General features: G+C 49.1%; 1 protein-coding gene across 3 annotated transcripts in view; it reads right to left on the bottom strand.

Annotated features, from left to right (window-relative positions):
• The window catches only part of COL22A1 (collagen type XXII alpha 1 chain), a 766089-nt gene that overhangs the window by 502145 nt on the left and 240554 nt on the right, over window positions 1-23390 (bottom strand). For all 3 annotated transcript variants that reach the window (XM_033933743.1, XM_033933744.1, XM_033933745.1), the window contains exon 5: window positions 22811-22922. In XM_033933743.1, coding sequence (XP_033789634.1) covers window positions 22811-22922 — 112 coding nt within the window. The remainder of the gene's footprint in view (window positions 1-22810; window positions 22923-23390) is intronic.

Below are 23390 nucleotides of genomic sequence, written 5' to 3'. Positions count from 1 at the left end.
TGCTTACTGTCATCTGGGCACCGGCACCAGCATGTCCTGTGCGTTGGTGCCGGTGCCCGAAGATCGGCCTCCTCTTCTTGCTGGACATGAACTTGCAGGCCTTGAGCATGCACAGATGCTCAAGGCCCAGCAAGAAGAGGAGGCAGATCTTCAGGCACCGGCACCAATGCACAGGACATGCCGGTGCCGGTGCCCAGGCCCAGATAACGGTAGGAAGCAGTGGGGGGTGCCCAATAGCAGTGGGGGGGTGCCCGATTGTGGTGGAGGGGTGCCCGATCACGGTGGAGGGGTGCCCAATTGCGGCGGGGGGTGCCCAATCTCGGGGGGGAGAAGGTGTCGTTAGCGGGGGGAGGGTGCCGGATCGTGGGGGGGGGGGCGCTCGTAAATCGAGCCATGCTCGGTTTCCGAGGCGCCGATTTTGCGAATGTTTTGCTCATCTTGCAAAACACTCGCAAAACGGTGTACTCGTAAACCGAGGTACCACTGTATTTGTAAACAATAGGAAGAAGTGCTTTTTTTTGTGGAAACACAAAGATTGGCAACAGAGTGGACACTTGGGAGAAACTTGAATGCATGAGACGGGATCACAAAAGTTAGAAGCGTGAGCTAATGCTTGGCAGTTGACATTTAATGTGAAGAAATATAAGGCAATGTATTTGGGGTACAGAAATCCATAGGAGCAGTATGTAATTGTGACCGTGTATGAAACCCTGCCACTTCCCTTGCGCGACACTGCTGCGCAGACTCAGAATCGGCCCGGGCTCCCTTTGAGAGAAGGAGAGCCGGGGCACGAGGTGAACTGCGGCGGCGTCTCTTCTTTTTAAAGTTTTTCTGCTTTTTCCTTGCAGGTTAGTCGGAGGAGAGGGAGGAAGCAAGAGACACAGAGGGGAGGAGGACATAGCAGGCAGGCAGATCAGGGTCGCGGCGAGAGTTAGCTCCGCCCACCCCCGCGCGTCACAGGTCACATCGGCCCGGGCTCCCTTTGAGAGAAGGAGAGCCGGGGCACGAGGTGAACTGCGGCGGCGTCTCTTCTTTTTAAAGTTTTTCTGCTTTTTCCTTGCAGGTTAGTCGGAGGAGAGGGAGGAAGCAAGAGACACAGAGGGGAGGAGGACATAGCAGGCAGGCAGATCAGGGTCGCGGCGAGAGTTAGCTCCGCCCACCCCCGCGCGTCACAGGTCACATCGGCCCGGGCTCCCTTTGAGAGGAAGGGAGCCAACGGCGCCCAGCCGTTCGGCGCACGGCAAAGGCGCTCGCCTTAGCAAGAGCGCCTTTGCAAAGGAGCCTGTAGAAGGAGCCAGGAAGCAGGGCCGACTAACAGGGAGCCCCAATACGTAAGTAACATCCAGTTATTGTCTATTGTTCTTTTGTTTTTTTGTTTATTATTACCTAGCCACACAGCACACCGCGAGACAAGCACTCCCAAACAGCTCAACAGCACCAGCACAACCAAAACCAGCGATCAACAAAAGGACTGCTATCAAGAGGACAGGACACACACAACTGAGAAGGAGAATAAGACATGAGCGCCCACGGAAGCCAGAAGATGAGCTTTCCAGTCTTCTGCACCGGCTGCAATATGTATGACTAGCTCCCCTCGGGGACTAGGGCATACATTTGCAGCCGATGTGAGGAGCTGGACAGCCTGAAACTGCAAGTTCGGCTGCTGGAGGGAACTGTGATGGAACTCGAAGAACTCCTTGCCAGGAAGGAGGAAAACTGCATGCAGGAGAAGTTGCTAGGGGAGCCCGAAACCAGCGAAGGGATCGTGGAATTAGAAAGATTCATCGAGGAAGCCCACCAGCAACACGTAGAGATCCCAGGACTGGAAAGCTGTACCCAGGATACCCAGAAAGATGGACTGGAAGAGAGGAGAGAAGACACACAAGCTAACACAGAAAAAACCAAAGATGAGGTAGGAGATATCCGCACACCAGAAGGAAGAGAGAGATCACAGGAAGACGTCCCCCCATCTGAAGAGACAAAAACAATTTCAAGAGTAGCACTGGAAGAAGAAGACTGGCCCTATACCGAAGACGTGGACTTACGACCCCCAAGAAACCCCCGAATAAAGAAGATGGGGATCATCGTAGGAGACTCCATTATACGTCACGTGGACAGCCACACCGCAGGAGGAAGAGAGGACAGAATCGTCACCTGTCTGCCTGGAGCAAGAGTGAAGGATGTGGCCAACAGGATCTCCAGGATCATAGACAGTGCAGGGGGAGAGGATACTGCTGTGCTCATCCACGTGGGAACAAATGATGTAAGCGGACGGAAGTATGACAGGGAAGAGATGAAGGGCCAGCTCCGCTCACTTGGAAGACAGCTGAAGATCAGGGAGGTGAAGGTGGCCTTCTCCGAGATCCTCCCAGTACCAAGAGCGGATGGAAAGAGACAAGGGGAATTGCAAGCTATTAACGCCTGGATGAGACGATGGTGTGAAGAAGAAGGCTTCGACTTCGTGCGCAACTGGACGGCGTTCTGGGGGAAAAGCAAGTACTATAGAAAGGACGGACTACACCTCAACAAGGAAGGAGCGAGAGTATTGGCAGGCAACTTGAAGAGGGCCATCGAGAAGGCTTTAAACTAATAAATAGGGGAAAGCCGACAGTCGACCACCAGTCGATGGCACGGACGACAGGATGCCCCGATGTAGGAACAATGGGCTACTACTCATACACAGGAGAGGACGATCTCACAGCAAATAAGGAAGACAAGGCAGAAAGGGACAACTCAGACATAGGAGAGGAAGACCGCACAACAAACAAGGGAAACAACACTGGAGCGGTTAAGGATACCGTGAAAGTAACAGTAAGGACAGCAAAGAGTAGAAAGTCCATAGAAGTAACTCGAAGAGAACTCAAATGTATGTATACGAATGCTAGAAGTCTAGGAAACAAAATGGGGGAACTAGAGACAATAGCAAGAAATGATAAGTTGGAAATCATTGGCATAACAGAAACATGGTGGAATGAAGAAAACAAATGGGACACAGTACTTCAGGGATACAAACTATATAGAAGAGATCGAGTAGGGCAGAAAGGTGGAGGTATTGCCCTATATGTGCAGGAAGGAGTAGAATCTGTTGAAGTGGCTACGATGGAAACGAAAGAGAAGCTAGAGTCCCTCTGGGTCAAGATTCCTGGACAAAACAGTGCAGCCACGAAAATTGGCCTTTTTTATCGTCCCCCGGGACAGGCGGATGAAACTGACTTAGAAATGATAGAGGAAATCAAACGAGAATGCAAGACGGGCAATGTAATAATATTGGGAGACTTCAATTTCCCGAGGATAGACTGGAAACTAGGAACCTCCAACTGCGGCAAGGAGGCCAAGTTCCTGGAGGCGCTAGGGGATTGCTTCCTGGAACAAATGGTGAAAGAGCCGACAAGAGGCAACGTCACCCTGGACTTGGTGCTAAATGGCCTCACGGGACCGACAAAAGAAGTAGAAGTTACGGTACCGCTGGGGACGAGCGATCACAATGTGATCATCTTTAAGCTTGACATCGGGAATAGAAAAAGTGCCAAAACCTTAACCAAAACCTTTAACTTTAAAAAGGGCAAATACGATCGCATGAGAGCCATGGTGAAACAACGACTCAAGAAAAAGGTGGATAAAATTGAAACAGTAGACCAGGCATGGTCCCTACTGAAAAGTACTATCACAGAAGCACAAAACCTACACATTCCGAGGATCTCCAAGGAAGGGAGAACAAAAGGTAAGGGAGAACCGGCATGGCTTACCAGACAGGTGAAGGAAGCCATAAAAGAAAAGAAGGACTCTTTCAAAAAATGGAAACACATCAAAACGACCGAAGCATGGAAAAAACATAAAGACGAACAGAAGAAATGTCACAAGGCGGTGAGGGATGCCAAAAAGGACTATGAAGAAAAAATAGCGCAAGAGGCCAAGAACTTCAAGCCCTTCTTTAGATACGTGAAAGGGAAAAAACCCGCAAAAGAGGTGGTGGGACCCCTGGACGACCAGGGAAGAAAAGGGTACATTAAGGAAGATAAACAAATTGCGGACAAACTAAATTCCTTCTTTGCGTCTGTCTTTACGGAGGAGGATACTGCAAAAATACCAGAGGCAATGAAAGTGTTTAATGGAGTAATAGAAGACAGCCTCACCACAGTTGAAGTGGAGTTGGACCAGATATACTACCAGATCGACAAACTTAAAAGTGACAAATCCCCTGGACCGGATGGAATTCATCCGAGAGTCTTAAAAGAATTGAAGATTGAAATCGGAGAGTTATTGCAAAAACTCACCAATCTGACAATCAGAACTGGACAGATACCAGATGACTGGAAGATAGCGAATGTCACGCCAATTTTCAAAAAAGGATCGAGAGGAGAACCGGGCAACTACAGACCAGTGAGCCTTACGTCTGTCCCTGGAAAGATGGTTGAAGCACTGATCAAGGATAGCATAGTCCGGCACCTAGATACACACGACTTGCTGAAACCCAGTCAACATGGGTTCAGGAAAGGGAAATCATGTTTAACGAATTTGCTTCAATTTTTTGAGACCGTGAACAAGCAAATTGATAGTGGAATGCCGGTGGACATAATTTATTTGGACTTCCAGAAAGCATTCGACAAAGTTCCGCATGAAAGACTTCTCAGGAAACTACAAAGCCATGGAATAGAGGGAGATATACAAAGGTGGATAGGCAAATGGCTGGAAAACAGGAAGCAGAGAGTGGGCATAAATGGGAAGTTCTCAGACTGGGAGAAAGTGACTAGTGGTGTGCCCTAGGGCTCGGTACTTGGGCCGATTCTATTTAATATATATATCAATGACCTGGAAGGCGGAATATCCAGTGAGATCATTAAGTTTGCAGACGACACAAAGCTATGCCGGGAAATCAGATCGCAGGAAGATAGCGAGGAACTCCAGAGCGACTTGTATCAGCTAGAGAAATGGGCAGAGCAATGGCAGATGAAGTTCAACGTGGAGAAATGCAAAGTAATGCATTTAGGTAGTAAGAATAAGGAACACGAGTATAGAATGTCAGGAGCAACTCTGGGTAAGAGCGAACAAGAAAAGGACCTGGGTGTACTGATAGATAGGACCCTGAAGCCGTCGGCACAATGTGCGGCAGCGGCAAAGAAAGCAAACAGAATGTTGGGCATGATAAAGAAAGGAATCACGAGTAGATCGGAGAAAGTCATAATGCCGCTTTATAGAGCAATGGTCAGACCACACTTGGAATACTGTGTACAACATTGGTCTCCCAACCTAAAGAAGGATATAAAACTGCTGGAGAGGGTGCAGAGACGAGCAACGAAACTAATAAGAGGTATGGAGAAATTGGAATATGAGGAACGACTCAAGAAACTAGGATTGTTCTCCCTTGAGAAGAGGAGGCTGCGAGGGGACATGATAGAGACGTTCAAAATACTGAAAGACATCGATAAAATAGAGCAGAAAAACAAATTATTTACATTGTCCAATGTGACACGGACAAGAGGACATGGTTTGAAGCTAAGGGGTGACAAGTCCAGGACAAATGTCAGGAAGTTCTGCTTTACGCAGCGAGTGGTGGACGCATGGAATGCTCTTCCACAGGAGGTTATTAAGGAATCCACTGTGCTAGGATTCAAAGGCAAATTAGATGCACATCTCCTTATGAGAGGCATAGAGGGATATGGGTGATTAGAACAATCAGGTGTATACCTGACTGGGCCTCCGCGTGTGCGGATCGCCGGACTCGATGGACCATGGGTCTGATCCGGAGATGGCAATTCTTATGTTCTTATGTTCTTAATAAACCTCAGGAAAACCCGGCACTCCCCCTCCTGGTTAATTTGTCTCACAACCACAGCAGCAATGAGAAAGGGTTCATAGTCAAAAGCGCGCGCCGACAACCGAGCGCAGACAACTGAGCGCAGGACTTAATCGCGCCAAAGAAAAACCGTATTTTAAAGGGGTCCGATGGGGGGTGTTGATGAGGACCCCCCCCCACTTTACTTAATAGAGATCGCGCTGGTGTTGTGGGGGGTTTAGGGGGTTGTAACCCCCCCTCATTATACTGGAAACTTAACTTTCCCCTGTTTGTTAGGGAAAAAGTTAAGTTTTCAGTATAATATGGGGGGGTTACACCCCCCACACCCCACCAATACGGCAGCGTGAGGCAGCACGATCCCTATTAAGTAGAGTGGGGGGTTCACCCCCACCCCCCATCAGAGCCCTTTAAAATACGGGTTTTCTTTGGCGCGATCAAGCCCTGCGCTCAGTTGTCTGCGCTGGGTTGTTGGCGCGCCTTTGTCCTCGCACACTTTTGACCCGTCACCCTGAGAAAGAGTTTCTCCCAGGGAGGGGAGAAAAAGTGTAGTTACTTACCTGTAACGTAGGTTCTCCGTGGACAGCAGGATAGTCAGCCACATATGGGTGTTGTCCCAACACCTCCCAATTTGCGGATAAGCTCTCCAATAGCTCAGAGAGATTTTTTTTTTTTCTCTGAGCACGTGCAGTGCCCGGGCCCCACTGGGCATGCCCGAGCCCTACCCATTTCCCCCTGCTTCCCCCTAATCCCCAGGATGTTCCTAGCTGTGGCCGGGTCGGCCGTATGGGGAGGCGGGTGGGTTGTGTGGCTGACTATCCTGCTGTCCACAGAGAACCTACGTTACAGGTAAGTAACTACACTTTCTCCTAGGACAAGCAGGATGAGTCAGCCACATATGGGTGACTCCCTAGCCGAGGGATGTACCTGCGCCTTAGCGCTTTGTGCATCCCTCGCCTGGCTGTGGAGGCCGAGCCGGGCAGGGTAATCAGGCAAAGCAGGTAAAGTTGTGGAAACAAGGTTTTAGATAAAGTGCTGTGTTAACTGAGCAATAATACTCACAGAACAATGAACTGGTCAGTGACAATCAATGAACAGTGAGAAACCAACTGGTCAACAGTGACCATTCGTACTTGCATGTGAGAATTCATACTTGCCTATTCCACATTCAGTCTAGACAGGATTGCTGGAAGACCTACTTAACTCACAGAACAGCGAAAACTGGTCAATGACAATCAATGAACAGTGAGAAAACCAACTGGTCAATGGTGACAATTCATAACTGGTCAATAGTGACAATTCGTACTTGCATATGAGAATTCATACTTGCCTATTCCACATTCAGACTAGACAGGATTGCTGGAAGACCTACTTAACTCACAGAACAGTGAAATTGGTCAATGACAATCAATGAACAGTGAGAAACCAACTGGTCAACAGTGACAAATCGTACTTGCATGTGAGAATTCATACTTGCCTATTCCACATTCAGTCTAGGAAGGAGTGCTGGAAGACCTACTTAATCAATATCTATAACACCCTACTTGATCAGTGTTTCTCGATATTTATAACACCCTGCTTGATCAGTGTTTGTCAAGGCTGTGCTAGTGGTTGCTGTCCCTCCCGGGAGGGAAGAGTCACTTCCAAGACTGCTCGGCCGAATGCATTTGGAGCGTGGAATGCTATGTCGAGGCAGTAGTGCTTGGTGAAGGTGTGCATGGAGGACCAAGTGGCTGCATCGCAGATGTCCCCTATTGGTGTGTGGTGCAGATGTGCCATTGTGTTGGCTATGGTTCTGCGCTGGTGGGCGTTGGCTCCCACCTGCGGTTGATGCTGCGCTTTTCTATAGGTGAAGGGGATGCACTCTTATATCCAGCGCGAGCGCCTGCGTTTGGTGGCCGGAAGTCCTGGTCTATTTTGGTCGTAGGAGACGAACAATTGAGGCTTGTCTAATCTGCTGCATAGTCAGGGCACGCACACAGTCCAGGAGGGGTTGCTGAGGTGGCAGTGTGCCTCCCTGTGGGGAGATGTAGAGTGCCGGGAGGCACGCTGAAGCCACCTTCGGCAAGAATCGGGGGTGGGTTCTGGGTACCACCCTGTTCTCATGAGGGAGTGTGTCGGTAGACACGATGGTCAGGGTTTTCCCAGCCAGGAATACGGGATCTGCCTCCCCCAAAGGTTTGAAGGGGTCGAGGTGAGAAGATGCGGCACCAAGTTGAGGTCCCATCCGGGCGGTGGTGGTCTGACCGGTGGGTGCAGATTGGACAGTCCCTTCATGAAATTTTGTGATTACTGGATGCCTTGACACTGATTTGCTGTCTAGGCCAGCGTGGTATGCCGTGATTGCCCTTAGGTGGACCTTGATGGAAGTGGGTTTTAGGTCCCCCTGAGATAAGCTCAGTATGTACTGCAAGATGTCCGGTATGGGGCAGTTGTAGGGGTCTCGCTGCGTGTCTGTGCACTGGTAGCGGAACCTTCTCCCTTTCAACCCATAGCGTTTTCTGATTGAAGGCCTTCTGGCTTCCATAAGAGTGTGCTCCACGTCTTGTGGTAGGTTCATCCTCTCATCATCCATGTGGTCAGGGCTAAGGAACGCAGGTCGTGGTGGAGGGTAAGGTTCCCGCGTTGTGTAATGAGAACCGCACTGATCGGGAGCGGGGAGAGGTGGGTGAACCGCTATCCCTTGCCGGAACGGGAACCATGGTTGCAGGAGCCCGAACAGGGCAATCATGATCACCGTTGCTCTGTCCTGAAGAATCTTCTGCAGGACTTAGGGTGTTCCAACTCACAGACAGACCGTCGGGGCTGAGACAGCGATGGGCTGATCTCTTTGCGCAGAAGGTCGAGTATTTTGAGTTCGGTTCGGTTGCAAACAGGTCGATGCTCGGTGTGCCCCAGGTGCTGAAGATCTTCTTCATCGCCGCTGGGTTGAGACACCACTCATCGGGATCCAGCTGGTGGCTGAGTCTTTCTGCCAGGTCGTTCTGCTCCCACAGGAGGTAAGTTGCCTGGATGGGGCCTTGAATGGAGTTGGAGAACTCCCACATGTGGCAAGCTTCCTTGCATAGCGAGGTTGACCCTGTCCCTCCCTGTTTGTTGATATAGTGCAAGGCCACCTGGTTTCTGTTTGGGTGAGGACTGCCCTGCCTCACCCAAACAGAAGGTTTCGAGGGCATTCCCTAAGGCCCTGAGCTCCAGTAGGTGGGTGGTCAGAGGTTGGGTACACTGGTCCCAGTGACGTCTAAGGTGCCCTTTCAGGGATCACATGAGTAGTCTGGTGCGCTGCACAACAAAGACCGGAGCGTGCTGACGATGAGCTGCTGGCAGGGATGCACTGGGCCAGGGATGTCATGGCGTCGATCTGGTAGGACGGCCTTGGTCTGCGTGGTGTCGATGACTGCCCAGATGAACGATATCCCCTGGGTGGGTAACAGGTGGGATTTCATGTAGTTGATGAGGAACCCCAGTTCTTGGAGGAGGGTTATGGTGGTTGACGGGGCTGCCAGCTGTCGAGATAAGATAGGACGCACACCCCTTGAAGGCGAGGATGTGCCACTGCCACGCACTTTGTGAACGCTCTTGGAGCCGTTGAGAGTCCAAGGGGCAGGACCTTGTACTGGAGGCGTCTGTCTTGGCTTTAGAAGCGACGATGCCTCCTGTGGGCTGGGTGCATGGGATACTAGCCAATACTCGGGCTGTAACAGGGCCAAGACTGTACCCAGAGAGTGCATCTGGACCTTGTGTATGCATCTGTTGAGCTTACAGAGATCCAGGAACGAGTGTTGTCCTTGTCCATGGTGACGCGGGGGTTCCTGGAGTAGAAACCCCTTGGTGATCTCCTCTGTTCGTCACCGCCTCTATTGATTCTGCCGAAGCAGGTCCTCTCCTTGCTGCAGGAAAGTTGGGTCGTCAGATGGAGGGTGCCCCACCCACTCGGGGGGGGGGGGCGGGAGTGGAGACGAATTTGGAATCCCTGCTTGATGATGCTGAGGGCCCACTGGTCGATGGTGATCCTGGGCCAAGCCTTCGCAGACAATCTGATCCTGCTGGGCCGGAGGGTGGTCAAGGTTCTGTTTTTGTCTTGGGGAGAGGGCTGCCCTTGGATGCCCCTGCCCCTCGGGCGGTGCTTGTTTGCGTAGCAGTTATGTTACTGTTGCGAGTGCTGGGGCACAGACTGCTGCCAGTGTGGACTGGCTCAGTTGTGAGCTGAAGTCTCTATTTTATTTTATTTATTTATTTCCTCTCACTGGCCTCCTGATAAAGCCGCATCTGGAACTGGAGCGCAGCAATTCGTGCGCTCAGCATTTCGCCCTCGAAGGTCTTTTTCCCCATGGAAACCAGGGTTTTTCAGGTCCTTCCCTGATGGGGGTTGGAGGGGGGGGGGTCGTGCTGCCCTGTTTCTCTTAAGCTACCGCAATGTCCATATATGGCTGCTGCGGGTTGTCGAATCCCTGGGCTGGAAAGATCTGGTACTTCAATCCCAGTCTCCTTGATGTTGGTTGCCCTGAGGTGGGAGTCAGCCAAATCTTGTCTCTGCAGTCCAGGTGGTTCTTGTGGACTGGAATCGTCACTGCCTGCATGAAGTACTGGTATTGGTAGTTCAGGCCTTGTAGTACTCTGTCTTGGGTACTTCTTGTCCACCCACGTGGATCTTGAGAAAGGCTGTGAGTTTCTGGAGGGACTTGGGGTGAGTCCTCGTTTGTGGGGGTTTTTTTTTTATAGTAAATATTTATTTATTTATTTATTTTTGTGGGTGGTGACTCGGGGCGTGGCTGGAGGCTGGTGTGTAGCTTGTTCCTCCGTTGCTTGGGTGCATGGCATGCCGCTGAACCGCGCCATGTTGTTGTGCGTGGCTCCCTCTAAAGGGGGACATTGTGGGGAGTGTAGCCCGCTGAGAGAGGAGTGGGTCAGCAGGAGGATTAACTATGGCTGCTGGTCCCACCCCTGGTGGTTCGCAGGTTCATGTGCTGCTCCACTTGACTGGTTGGGTGGCTCCATGTACCCCACCGCCCTTCTCTGTCCTTCTTGAGAGGGGGGTAGAGCCTGCAGAGAAGGGGCAGGATGCACCCCTTCATCTGTGCCAGTGCTCCTGGCTGCGTTTCCCACTGTGCCTGGAGGCAGAGAAAGACGAGTGATAATGCCTCTTGAGTGGGCTTCTGCTGCTGTATTGCCTATTGTATATTAAACTGTACAGCGCTGCATATGCCTTTCAGTGCTATAGAAATCATGAATAGTACAGAGTCCCTCATGCTAGCTGGAAAAGCACTCTGCCTAGGTTTTATGAAGAGCAAACAGCTTTTTAGACTGAGGAGTTTCAAACCCCCACCTTTGGAGAGGCATGGTCTGACATGCCGCATCTCTGATGATATCAGCACCCTGCTGAGAAAGGCAGACTCCTGGTTCCCAACATGAGAGGGGGAGGGGGGCGGGGTGTGAAAGGTGTGAAATGCAGACTCTGCAGGACCCCAAGAGGGAAAGAAACATCGAGTTGTTGTTTTTTCAGGATGTCCTTTATAAGCTGAACTCTGGGGCAGCATGTCTCCTACTGGGGGGAGAGGTCTGCAGGTCCCCTCCAAGGGAAAGAAGCATGGGAGATTCTTTCTCCTTAAATTCAGATTGGGAGGAGGGTGGGGCAGAGCCCTCGGGGCTGCAACAGATTATCAGAGGTTTTCCCAAAAACAAGTAGATAGGACTTACCTTTGAACCCCAATTGGCTCCCTGCAGAGGCTGGATGTAAGCGGCAGCATGCCGTCTGGAGGGTGAAAGCCCCGATCTGTTGCTTGCAGAGGCTGTGGATTTACGCAGCAGCATGCAAGACTCCTATCGGCTGCCCTGCAGAGGATGGCTGTGCGTGGCAACATGCAGGGATTCCTGGAGAGATCTCTCGGTCTGGCGAGACTCCTATAGGCTGCCCTGCAGAGGCTGGTTCTAAGCGGCAACATGCAGGGACTCCGGGAGATATTTCTCTACCGGGCCAAGTGCAGGCGGGGGGATTAGCTGAGCTAGGGCATCCTGGAGGCTCCTTGCCACTGTAGCTTGTGGATCCCCCGCTGCTGCATTCTGATGAGGATGGCTGCTGGAGGAAGATTCTCGGGCCTCACTTCTCTTCATGCCCTGCAGAGGCTGGCTGTAAGCAGCAACATGTAGGAACTCCTGGAGAGATCTCTCGGTCTGGTGAGACTCCTATCGGCTTCCTGCAGGGGCTGGTGGCTAGCGACAGCATGCAGGACCTCCGGGAGAGATTTCTCGACCGGGCAAGTTGCAGTCGGGGGGGGGGGGGGGGGGGTTTGACTGAGCCAGGATGTCCTGGAGGCTCCTCACCGGATTCGTCTGTGGATCCCCCGCTGCTACGCTCCGATGAGGATGGCTGCTGGAGGAAGATTCTCGGGCCTCACTTCTTCATGAAGTCTCTCAGTGCCCTCTTCCTTAGCTTGCGTGCACGTGGTGACATGTGCGCACAATGCAAGCCACACGGAAACCTCGAGCGCCGGATCCAATCAGTGGGCGCACAATTCATGAGGATCCAGTGTGTTCATCCTCCTCCTGCATCCCAGTTGTTTCTTTAGATGATTCAGGCATCTTCAAGTTGATGAGTAGAAAAGATGTAATGGAGAGCTGTAGAAAAATCCGACCGATGGGAACGGGCGGAAACTAAAGACTGGGGATTAGGGGGAAGCAGGGGGAAATGGGTAGGGCTCGGGCATGCCCAGTGGGGCCTGGGCACTGCACGTGCTCAGAGAAAAAAAAAAAAAATCTCTCTGAGCTATTGGAGAGCTTATCCGCAAATTGGGAGGTGTTGGGACAACACCCATATGTGGCTGACTCATCCTGCTTGTCCTAGGAGAAGTAGGAAACTAGGAAGTGACTCAGGGGAGCTTAAAAGGCCGAGCCAGACTCAGGAAGAGAGGAGGTGTGCTAGAGGGAACATAAGAGCTGGAGAAGCTGGTTGCAAGGGCTTGGCATGGACAGAGTTTGTAGGAGGTAAGACTCTACTGCCTTTAAAAAAACCTGCCTTTATTCAGTGCCTGCTAAGACCGGGGACCAAATGCTGCCTAGCTATTTCCTGCACCTAAATTAAAGACTCTTTGGGGTGTGTCAAGCCCTACGGAGATTGGGACTTGTGTTTGGGAAAAGCCTACTTGGTTTCTTGGAATAACACAAACTTATAGGAGCCTGTGAAGAACCATGCTCTGCACTACTGTTTAATTAAAGAGTTTTTCTTGAATGTCCAGAGTGTGGTCTGTCTGTCCGTCTGTGCAACCCTTCTTCGGAACACGCTGCCCACCTCCATCACAGTAATATATGGTGAGAGTGTGTAACTAGCAGAAAAATAGGTGATAATACCTCTATACAAGTTGATAGTGAGACAGTATTTGGAATACTGTGTTCAGTGTTGAAGGCTGTATCTTGCCAAGGATGTAAAAAGATCAACAAATATCACCTATTTATCTTAAATCTACACCTCTACAAACAGTACACACCATAAAAATATTAGGAGTAACATTCGTCGAAAAACTATCCTACCATAACCAAATTAGCACTGTCATCCGAAATAGTTTCTATCGACTATGAATGATCAGATCCACAGCAAACCTACCAGAGCCGTCATCTTTAAACATATTAATACACTCTCTCATTATTTCTAGAATCGATTACTGCAACGCTCATTATAAAGGAATAACCCAAAAGGAATTGAGACTACAAATAATACAAAACACGGCAATAAAACTTCTAACAAAATAAAAAAAAAAATGATCATGTAAACCCACTATTACCCGTCTCCTATAGAAGATCCTATTACTAACCTTTAAAACAAAGATCTCCAAATAGCCAGAATTCATTAACAGATTACTAGAAACAGAAACACGATGACAGATAAAGGCCAAATGGCCCATCTAGTCTGGCCATCCACAGTAACCATTACCTCTTTCTCTCTCCGAGAGATCCCACGTGTCTGTTCCAGGCCCTTTTGAACTCAAGACACAGTCTCTGTCTCCACCACCTCCTCCAGAAGACTGTTCCATGCATCTACCACCCTTTCTGTAAAAAAGTATTTCCTCAATTACTCCGGAGCCCATCACCTCTTAACTTCATCCTATGTCCTCTCATTGCAGAGTTTCCTTTCAAATGATAGAGACTCGACTCATGCGCATTTATATTACGTAGGTATTTAAACATATCTATCATATCTCCCCTCTCTCGCCTTTCCTCCAAAGTTTACAGATTGAGATCTTTAAGTCTGTCCCATACGCCTTATCACGAAGACCACATACCATTTTAATAGCCTTCCTCTGAACCGACTCTTTCCTTTTTATATCTTTTTGAAGGTGCGGCCTCCAGAATTGTACACAATATTCTAAATGAGGTCTCACCTGTGGGCGGAGTTTGAGCCACCTGGGCCAATCAGGCCCTAAGGCCAGCCATACCAGGAATGGCTGGCTGTCGGACATACGGGCTTGGCACCCATCTGTCCGACCAATGATTTTTAAGGTAGGGGGAGGGGGATTGGGGGTGTCGGGGTGTTCGCGGGTCAGTTGGAGGGGCCGATTGGGGTTTCAGGAGGGGGGGTTTGAGTCGAGGGCAGGAGGGCCTGGGATCCCTCCTGCCTGTATCTTAGAGGGAGTAGGGGGGTTTGCCTGGGCAGGAGGGCTTGTCTGATCGTGATCGGCGGGTGGGGGGGTGGGGGTGGTACGGGGCAAGAGGGCTTGGGCTCCCTCTTGCCCCAATCGTTGTCGGCGGGGCCAGGAGGGCTTGGGCTCTCTCCTGGCCCGATCGGATTGGGGGGAGGGGTGGATCGCTGCAGGAGAGATGGGTCATTTCTCCTGCCGCTTTAGCGATCCCAAGGGCCGCGTTTTGCAGCACTTGGTGGTATCGCTATTGCGGCAGGGGAGATGAGGCATCTCTCCTGCTCTGATAGTTGCGGTGGGGGTTGGATAGGTTCCGGGCCGCTGAGATGATCGCACCAGCCGCGATCAGCTCAGCGGCCCCTTTTTAGCACTTATATCTGTTTTGACTTGATCTAAGTCAAAATGTATAAGTGCCGACTAGATAACCTGCCTAAAGTTTTGGTTATACCTGTTGTACACCTAGGTGTAGGTCGGCCCACCTCCCGCCCACCCCCCGCCTCTAAAAACGCCTCTTTTCTCTCTGTGCGTTTAGAGGCAGGGGAAAGGCCTAAGCTGGTTTTAGATACGTCTAAAACCAGCTTTGATTATGGGTACTTGGACGATCGGGCTTTTTGATCGTCCAAGTAGCCATTTAGGCCACTTTTTAGATGTTTTTTTTTAAATTTTATTATGAGCCCCTTAGATCGCAAAATCTGAATCTTTTAGTAATACCCTCACCACAACAAATACTTTACGATACTATACATTCCTCCACTATTTGCACTGTATTGATAGCATGGAATACTGCTACACCTTGGGTTTTGGCCAGGTATTAGTGACCTGGATTGGCCACCGTGAGAACGGGCTACTGGGCTTGATGGACCATTGGTCTGACCCAGTAAGGCTAGTCTTATGTTCTCCATATTCTCAGTCACAGCGCCACAATTATGGAACTCCAAGCCTTCTCATCTCCATGAAGAGTCCTCTATAGACAGATTTAAATCGAATCTGAAGACCTTTCTATTAAATCGAATCTGAAGACCTTTCTATTCAAGGATGCGTTTGATTTATAAGCTTTATTTCATCTCCATCTCTTCAACTCAAATGTAAGCTTCCCCTACCCCAGTATATTTACCTTAAATGTCTTCCTATCCTATTGAAAAATGCAGTTCTCCCTTCTAACCCCTTGTATTCAGATGTACTGAACAGAAAGATCATTTTGTCTGTTTGTCCTTCCTGTAAGTCTTAATGTTTGTTTTCCCTTTTTTAAAATAATTTTCTTATTGTAAACCGCCTAGAAGTTACTATAGGCGGTTTAACAAATAAAACTTGAAAGCTTAAACAGGTTGTGTGTGTGTGTGTGGGGGGGGGTCTTTTCTCTTCTTTTAGGAGCACCTATAGCCAGCTAGAAAACCTGGTATGGAATTTATATGGGAGCTACATCTTTCTCCATCCTCTCTATATCAGACATGTCAAACTATGGCCCGCGGGCCACATCTGGCAGCGGAGTAATAAAATTTGGCCCGCCAGACGATTCCTGCCGTCGCCACGATTTGGCCTGCCATTCCTTCCCTCCCTCCCGGCTTCCTAGTCCTCCTGGTTGCCTGCACCCTGCCTGCCGCCGGCGTAACCACCACCGTTCTACACGAGCATCTGGAAACTCAGGAGGAAGATTCGGACATTAAAGCAGCCTGCAGAAGAAGCTTTCTGTTTCTCTTGCTCCATGCCTTCACTCTGGGAGCGTTTGCTTGCGTGAGGTCATCTGACAGGAAGAGAACAGGTGTCCGTAGCTCGGTGGTGATCTTATTTTGGCCGAAGTTGCGTGTGCCATGAAGCCAGCAGTGGATGAAATGTTCCCGGAGGGTGCGGGGACTTATGTGGACCTGGATGAGGTGAGGATAGCACAACAGTCAAAGGGATCGTGCGTGGGTTAAGGAAACCGTTACAACCGTTGTAGTGGGTAGTAATACGCTTGGTGTAGTTAGTTGGCTAAAGGCCACGTCTTTAATTCTGTGCCTTACTTCTGAATATGCAGTATCCGTGGGATGCCGGGAGGGAGGCGGGAAAGTTCCGGAATTAGCTTTTTTTAAAAAAAAAAAAAATTTAAAAAAATCGCGAATAACCGAATCCGCAGATACTGAAACCGTGGATTCGGAGGGAGAAGTGTACTTTGGAAGTTAAAAATCGGATGGCTATTCATTTGTATTATTCGTCTTTGTGAACCGCATAGAACTTAGGGCCTGTTTTACAAAGCCGCGCTAGCGGCTGCAGCGCGGTAACGGCCCCGAAGCCCATAGAGATTTAAAGGGCTTCGGGGCTGTTGCCGTGCGGCTTTGTAAAACAGGCCCTTAATGGTGTTTGCGGTATACAAGTGAGTTTAATGTTATGTTATGTTATAAGTAGGTGTTAGACAGAGATCAGTATTTTTCTGTTACTTCAAGGTAAAGGTAGTTCCGATTTCCATGACTGCATGATTCCTTTTACGTCTCACGCTTTGCTCTTTATTTTTTTTTTATATTTGAAAAACTAAAGGTAGAAACATAGAAACATAGAAATAGACGGCAGATAAGGGCCACGGCCCATCCAGTCTGCCCACCCTAGTGACCCTCCCCTACCTTTGCCCTGTGAATAGATCCCATGTGTCGATCCCATTTGGCCTTAAAATCAGGCACCCTGCTGGCCTCAATCACCTGAAGTGGAAGACTATTCCAGCGATCAACCACCCTTTCAGTGAAAAAGAATTTCCTGGTGTCACCGTGCAGTCCTGGTGTCACCGTCTCGATCATGTCCCCCCTCTCTCTGCGCTCCTCGAGCGAGTATAGCTGTAATTTGTCTAGCCGTTCTTCGTACGGGAGATCCTTGAGTCCCGAGACCATCCAGGTGGCCATTCTCTGAATCGACTCCAGTCTCAGCACATCCTTACGGTAATGCGGCCTCCAGAATTGCACACAGTATTCCAGGTGGGGCCTCACCATGGATCTATACAAAGGCATAATGACCTCAGGCTTACGGCTGACGAAACCCCTGCGTATGCAACCTATGATTTGTCTTGCCTTGGATGAAGCTTGCTCCACTTGATTGGCAGCCTTCATGTCCTCACTGACGATCACCCCTAAGTCTCGTTCTGCTACCGTTCTTGTTAGGATCTCGCCATTAAAGGAATAAGTCTTAATGGCGAGATCCTAACAAGAACGGTAGCAGAACGAGACTTGATTTGAAATGTGTATCCTGCCAGAGCTGGTGTTAGAAAGCAAGCGTGAACTAGGGCCTAACAGAGAGAGGAAAAGTCTTTTTTATTTATTTAGGTTACATCACAGAGCCGGCGTGGGGTTGGAGAGGTTGTAACCCTAGACTTCTACTAAGGGGTCTTTTTATTAAGGTGCGCATTTAGCACGCGCTAAATCAGTTAGCATACATTAATAAAAGAACCCCTAAATATCTTAATAAAAAATTTGGCCCGCGACTTAGTCTATGTTTTAGATTTCGGCCCCTTATGTGATCGAGTTGACACCCCTGATCTATATGCTTGCCCAAGACGATGAAGATGCTATTAAAACCTGGAACTCCCCTCCCCCAACCAAATCCGAAACAGCTAAGTCGGGGAGGGGGGAGGGAAGGAGACAAACATGAGCATGATTAAACTCCAAAGAAAATGGCCCTGCCATAATGCAGAGGTCGTGATATTTTACTTTTCCCAACACAATGGGGCTGATTTATCAGTGATTTTCTACCATTGTGTCAATGGTAAATGCCTTTACAAATGAGATCCAGGTGTAAAGAAAAAATGGTAGTAGTTTAATCAGCAAGAATGGTGCTGAAAATTTCATACCAAGGGCCTCTCTCACCCTTGAGCGGTGGTTCCCAAATCTGGTCCTGGAGGCACCCCAGCCAGTCGGGTTTTCAGAATATCCAAAATGAATATTCACTTGAGGGATCTGCATGAACTGCCTCCACTACATGCAAATGTCTCATGAATATTCATTTTCGATATCCTAGAAACTAGAGAATGACACAGGGAAAAATTTTTCCCTGTCTCCGCAGGAGCTCATTTTCCCATCCCGTCCTGGAGAGTTGCTTTCCTGTCCGTGCCCCGTTCCTGCAAGCTCTGTCCTCATCTGCACAAGCCTCAAACCCTTTAAAATCATAAGTAGCAACATTCTAGATCTCAGGTTGTGATGTCATAATGCCTCTTTCCACCAATGCCTAAGCTCCATCTTCATCTGCACAAGCCTAATACACTTTAAAATCATAAGTAGCAACATTCTAGAGCTCAGATTGTGATGTCATAATGCCTCATTCCACCAATGCCTAAGCTCCGTCCTCATCTGCAGAAGCTTCAAACACTTTAAAACCATAAGTGCTCGAGGCTTGTGTGGTTAAGGCAGAGTTTACAGGGAATGGATCAGGGACAGCAACAAAACTCAGGGGGCGGGGACAAATTTGTCCCCGTGTCATTCTCTATTAAACAGTTCCAAACTTGACCCAGCAAAAGCAAAGTTTTGGCCAGATCTGAACTTACCATGGCTAGGCAGACAGCGGACAGGCCTTTATTGCTTGCTGTTACAATCTCTGAACCGTGCCCAGCCAGCGCCTGAGGCCCACCACTCTGTATGACATACCACACAGTATTTTGTTCTGCTGCACTGTTTCAATCATGGGATGGCTGGGGTGACTCAGAAGCAAATCAATAATAATTTAAAAAAAACAAAAAAAAACCCTTGCTCATACCAGGCAAATATTCATTTTGTGGGCTACCTTTGAGAAGAAACCTCTCCCCTCTTCAGAATTAAAACTGAGGGGGAGAGGAGCAGCGATTTCAAGCAGTTTTCTCCTTCAGTGGCTCAACAGTGCCTCCTGCAGAGATCAGTTGGTCGGATGAGCTGCAGCGGCAAATCTTTTCTGTTTAAGCAAAGCGGAGTCCAAATGACTTAGCCAAAAAGTCAGCAGCTAACAAAGGGGCCTTTTTGCTAAGCTGTTTGGTGGCACTAACATTTTGTCCCCAAACAGCTCAGAACGGGATACAGGTTAAACATATATAATTTCAGTACAAGTTTGCGAAACAAGTTTTTATTGTAACTTAACACATCTAATATAATAAAACGGTAAACCGCGCATGTGCACTTCCTATGCGTGCGCCGCTTTTCCGTGACCTGTAGCAACCCATAGGAAGTGCGCATGCACGGCTTACGGTTCTGTTTTTCGGTCTGGCCTGCTCCCTGCCGTATTGCATTTTTTAGTTGAAAGACGCAGCGGTGGCTCCTCTCATGATCCCCGCCTGCGTCGGACTTCCGACGCAGGTGGGGATCATGAGAGGAGCCACCGCCGCGTCTTTCAACTAAAAAAAAAAAAAATACGGCAAGGCGAGCAGGCCAGACCAGATCAAAGCTCAAGACCAAGGGAAGGGAAGGGAAGGGGGGGGCCGACAAAGAAGAGGACTCCAGCTGCGAGGAGCCGAAGGGAGCAGCCAGATCGCAGCAGGCCAGAACGCGGGGGAGGGGCAGAACGGAGTAGGCAAGATCGCGGTAAGAGAAGGGAAGGGGTGGGGGAAATGCTGCAACTGCTGCACAGGGACCTGGAGGGGAAGACAAATACCGCTGCTGCTGCTGCACAGGGAAGTCGGGGGGGGGGGGGGGGGAAGGAAATGCTGTTGCAGGGAAGTGGGGTGGAAATACTACTGCACAGGGAAATGGAGGGAAAGAATGACAGACAGACAGACAGCAGGAGGGAAGGAGACAAACAGAAAGGAAGAAAGACACAGGGGCAGGAAGAGGGACAGAAAGACAGACAGAAAAAGGGAGTCATGGAGAGAGAGAGAGAAAGAGAGACAGAAAGAAAGAAAGACAGACAGACAGACATATATTCTAGCACCCGTTAATGTAACGGGCTTAAAGACTAGTACTAATAATAATATACATTTTACCAGTTGCGATTGGCCATAGTTATCCTTACAGTACAATTTTTATCCTAATTTGACAAATATGGACAGTTTACTGGTTAGATTTGCCATAGTTACAGTGCAAGATTTTACAGTGTAAGTTTTCTTTACGTGACCGATACTGGTTCTGGTATCAAGAGGCATTTCTTTGTAGTCCATGGGTCAAGGGCAGGGGGTTAGGTGAAGAGATGTGTTTTTATTGCTTTTCTAAAGATGAGGAGTCCTTCAAGGGATCTGATTTGTGGAGGGGCATGTGCCTAACGCAGCCTAAAATGGCATATTGCAGAAATACACTCAGGTGTCTTGAACTACCTACCAAATTTGTGTGCTAAAACTATTTTAATTTGGGGGGGGAGGGGCGTATCTGGGGGGGGAGACGGAGAGTGGGCATTTCGGCACTAACTACTTATCACAGCTACATTAGCATACATAAGGTGGCCATACGTCCCGTTTTCAACGGGACCGTTCCGTTATTGGACTGACCGTCCCGTTGTCCCGACCCACCGCTTCAGGACGCTGAAATGTCCCATTTTCAGGGACAGCTTCCCAAAGCTGTGTGCAGGGACAACGGACCGGCGATCGCTTCCCCTCCCTGCCACGCTAAAGCCTACCTCCCTCCCTCTAGCGCTGATTCAAACCCTCCCCCCCACCGGTCCGCTACAGCTGTTGCTTCTTGAGACACAGAAGCCTTCTTCCCGATGTGAATTCTGACGTCGGAGAGGAAGTTCCGGGCAATTGGCTGGCCCAGAACTTCCTCTGCGACGTCAGAATTGACGTCGGGAAGAAGGCTTCTGGGCGGCAAGAAGCAGTGGCTGCGACAGACACGGGGGGAGGGGGGTTGAATTGGCGCCGCAGGGAGGGAGGGAGGTAGGCAGGCAGGCTTTGGAACAGCAGGCAGGCAGGCAGGTAGTCTTAGGGGGAAGGGGTGGGACAAAGGCTGGAAGGCGGTGAGGGGGACATAGGAAGGAGGCACTGAGGGCACTTAGGACATGGGAAGGAGGCACTAGGGGCACTAAGGACACGGGAAGGGGCACTAAGGACACAGGAAGGAAGGAGGGAGGGAATAGAAAGGGACAATTGTTGGGCCTGAGTGCAGAAAGAAATGAAAGAAAGGATGCACAGTCAGAAGGAAACGTAACCAGAGACTCATGAAATCACCAGACAGCAAAGGTAGGAAAAATGATTTTATTTTCAATTTAGTGATCAAAATGTGTCAGTTTTGAGTATTTATATCTGCTGTCTATATTTTGCACTATATTTGTCTATTTTTCTACAGTTACTGAGGTGACATTGCATATTTTAAAGTCATCTGCCTTGACATCTTTGAAAACCCCCCAAATATAAATGATAATTTACATTTTCTCTGTATATAGTGTGCTTTGTGGTTTTTAAAAAATTTTATGGTTACCATTATGAATTAATAAGATATTATGGGGCTCATAGTCAAAAGAGAAATACGTCCAAAAACCGGCCTAAGTTGGCACTTGAACGAACATTTCTCAAATACGTCCAAGTGCCGATACTAAAAACGGGTTTTGGACGTATTTCTGAACGACCTAGGCCTTCATCGTGCCGCTGAACAATCAAAGCTAAACGGGGCGTGTCGAGGGCAGGAGTTGGGCGGGACGTGGGCCGGCTTAGACTTAGTTGTACAGCATGTACAACCGAAAGTTTTACAGCCCACGATCGACGGAACTTGGACCTTGTGACTTAGACCACGCGCCCCTTTCCCTTTCCCCATACCTTTTTAACTTCCCCAGCAAGAGCAGCATGCCCACGCAGGTCCCGGAAGTGACGTTAGAGAGCGCACCGATGCTGAAACGGACAGCAACTTCACGCTGGGGAAGTACAAAAGTTACGGGGAAGATAAGGGGCGTGCGCACGTGGCAAGGAGAAGAGCGGGGGGGGGGGAGCGAGGAGGACGGGTACCGAGTCTGTGCCCTTGGTGAACCACACACCCCACCACTGCTTGAAATTCAAACTGGCAGATGTCTCAGGCTAAACAACAAAGGCGACCAGTTGGTGGTTCAGTCTCTTTTATTATGATGAACTCGACAGGATTGTGTTTCGGCCTACAAGGGCCTGCCTCAGGAGCCTTGTTGTAAATCAAAACGTACAATATCCACATTCTGTGGAAAACCTCTCCTTAGTGAACTACCATATTCCGATGGCTACAGCTCAAATAAACAGCGTCTGGACATCTTCATGTGTTGAAAAGTTTGTGGATATTGTACGTTTTGATTTACAACAAGACTCCTGAGGCAGGCCCTTTGTGGGCCGAAACACAATCGTTGTCGAGTCCGTCATAATAAGAGACTGAATACCAATTGGTGGCTTTTGTTGTTGTGTTTGCTGTTCACTGGTGTGAAGGCAGTTTCTCCTGTTTGTTTCCAAGATGTCTCAGGCTACCATGCACTTCACGGAATCAACTGTTATTGCTATAAAGGCTGTTTAAAAGAGAAAGAGATAAAAGCTTACTCGGTCTTCTGTACTAATGGAAAAGTTCCCAGCCGCACGTATGAACTTTGAACGCCATTTTCCTTCAGTCCAAAAATGTCTCGCACACTGAATAACTCCATCAGGTCAAACCCTGCCAGAAAACAGATGATTAAAATGAAACTTAGCATGTGAAGAATCAACAGACCAACATGTACTTGCCCGGAATATTTTTATTTTCTTTGTTCTCATTTCTGTTATCACCTTTGTTTTCACAAACTGGAGGTTCCTGTTTGATTTGCTTTCCATCTTTTGTTACGGTTAAATATATATAAAAAATATATATATATATCTCTCGCTGCCTCATTTCCTTATCAAGATGATTCAGCTTGGGGTTCTTTTCCTGTCGAATTGAGGACAATTTCCTCTCATTTATTATTTCAAAAACAATTAAAAGCTTAGGCGCCTGACTCTTTAATCGGAGCCTACCGGCGCTTAACGGCGACGGCAATAAGGGCAAACAGAATGCTGGGAATGATAAAGAAGGGGATCACGAACAGATCAGAGAAGGTTATCATGCCACTGTACCGGGCCATGGTGTGATCCCACCTGGAATACTGCG

The sequence above is a fragment of the Geotrypetes seraphini genome, chromosome 2 (assembly GCF_902459505.1).
Source record: "Geotrypetes seraphini chromosome 2, aGeoSer1.1, whole genome shotgun sequence".
NCBI lineage: Eukaryota > Metazoa > Chordata > Amphibia > Gymnophiona > Dermophiidae > Geotrypetes > Geotrypetes seraphini.
Note: the sequence above shows the minus strand (reverse complement) of the source record. Positions and strands in the feature narration are given on the sequence as shown.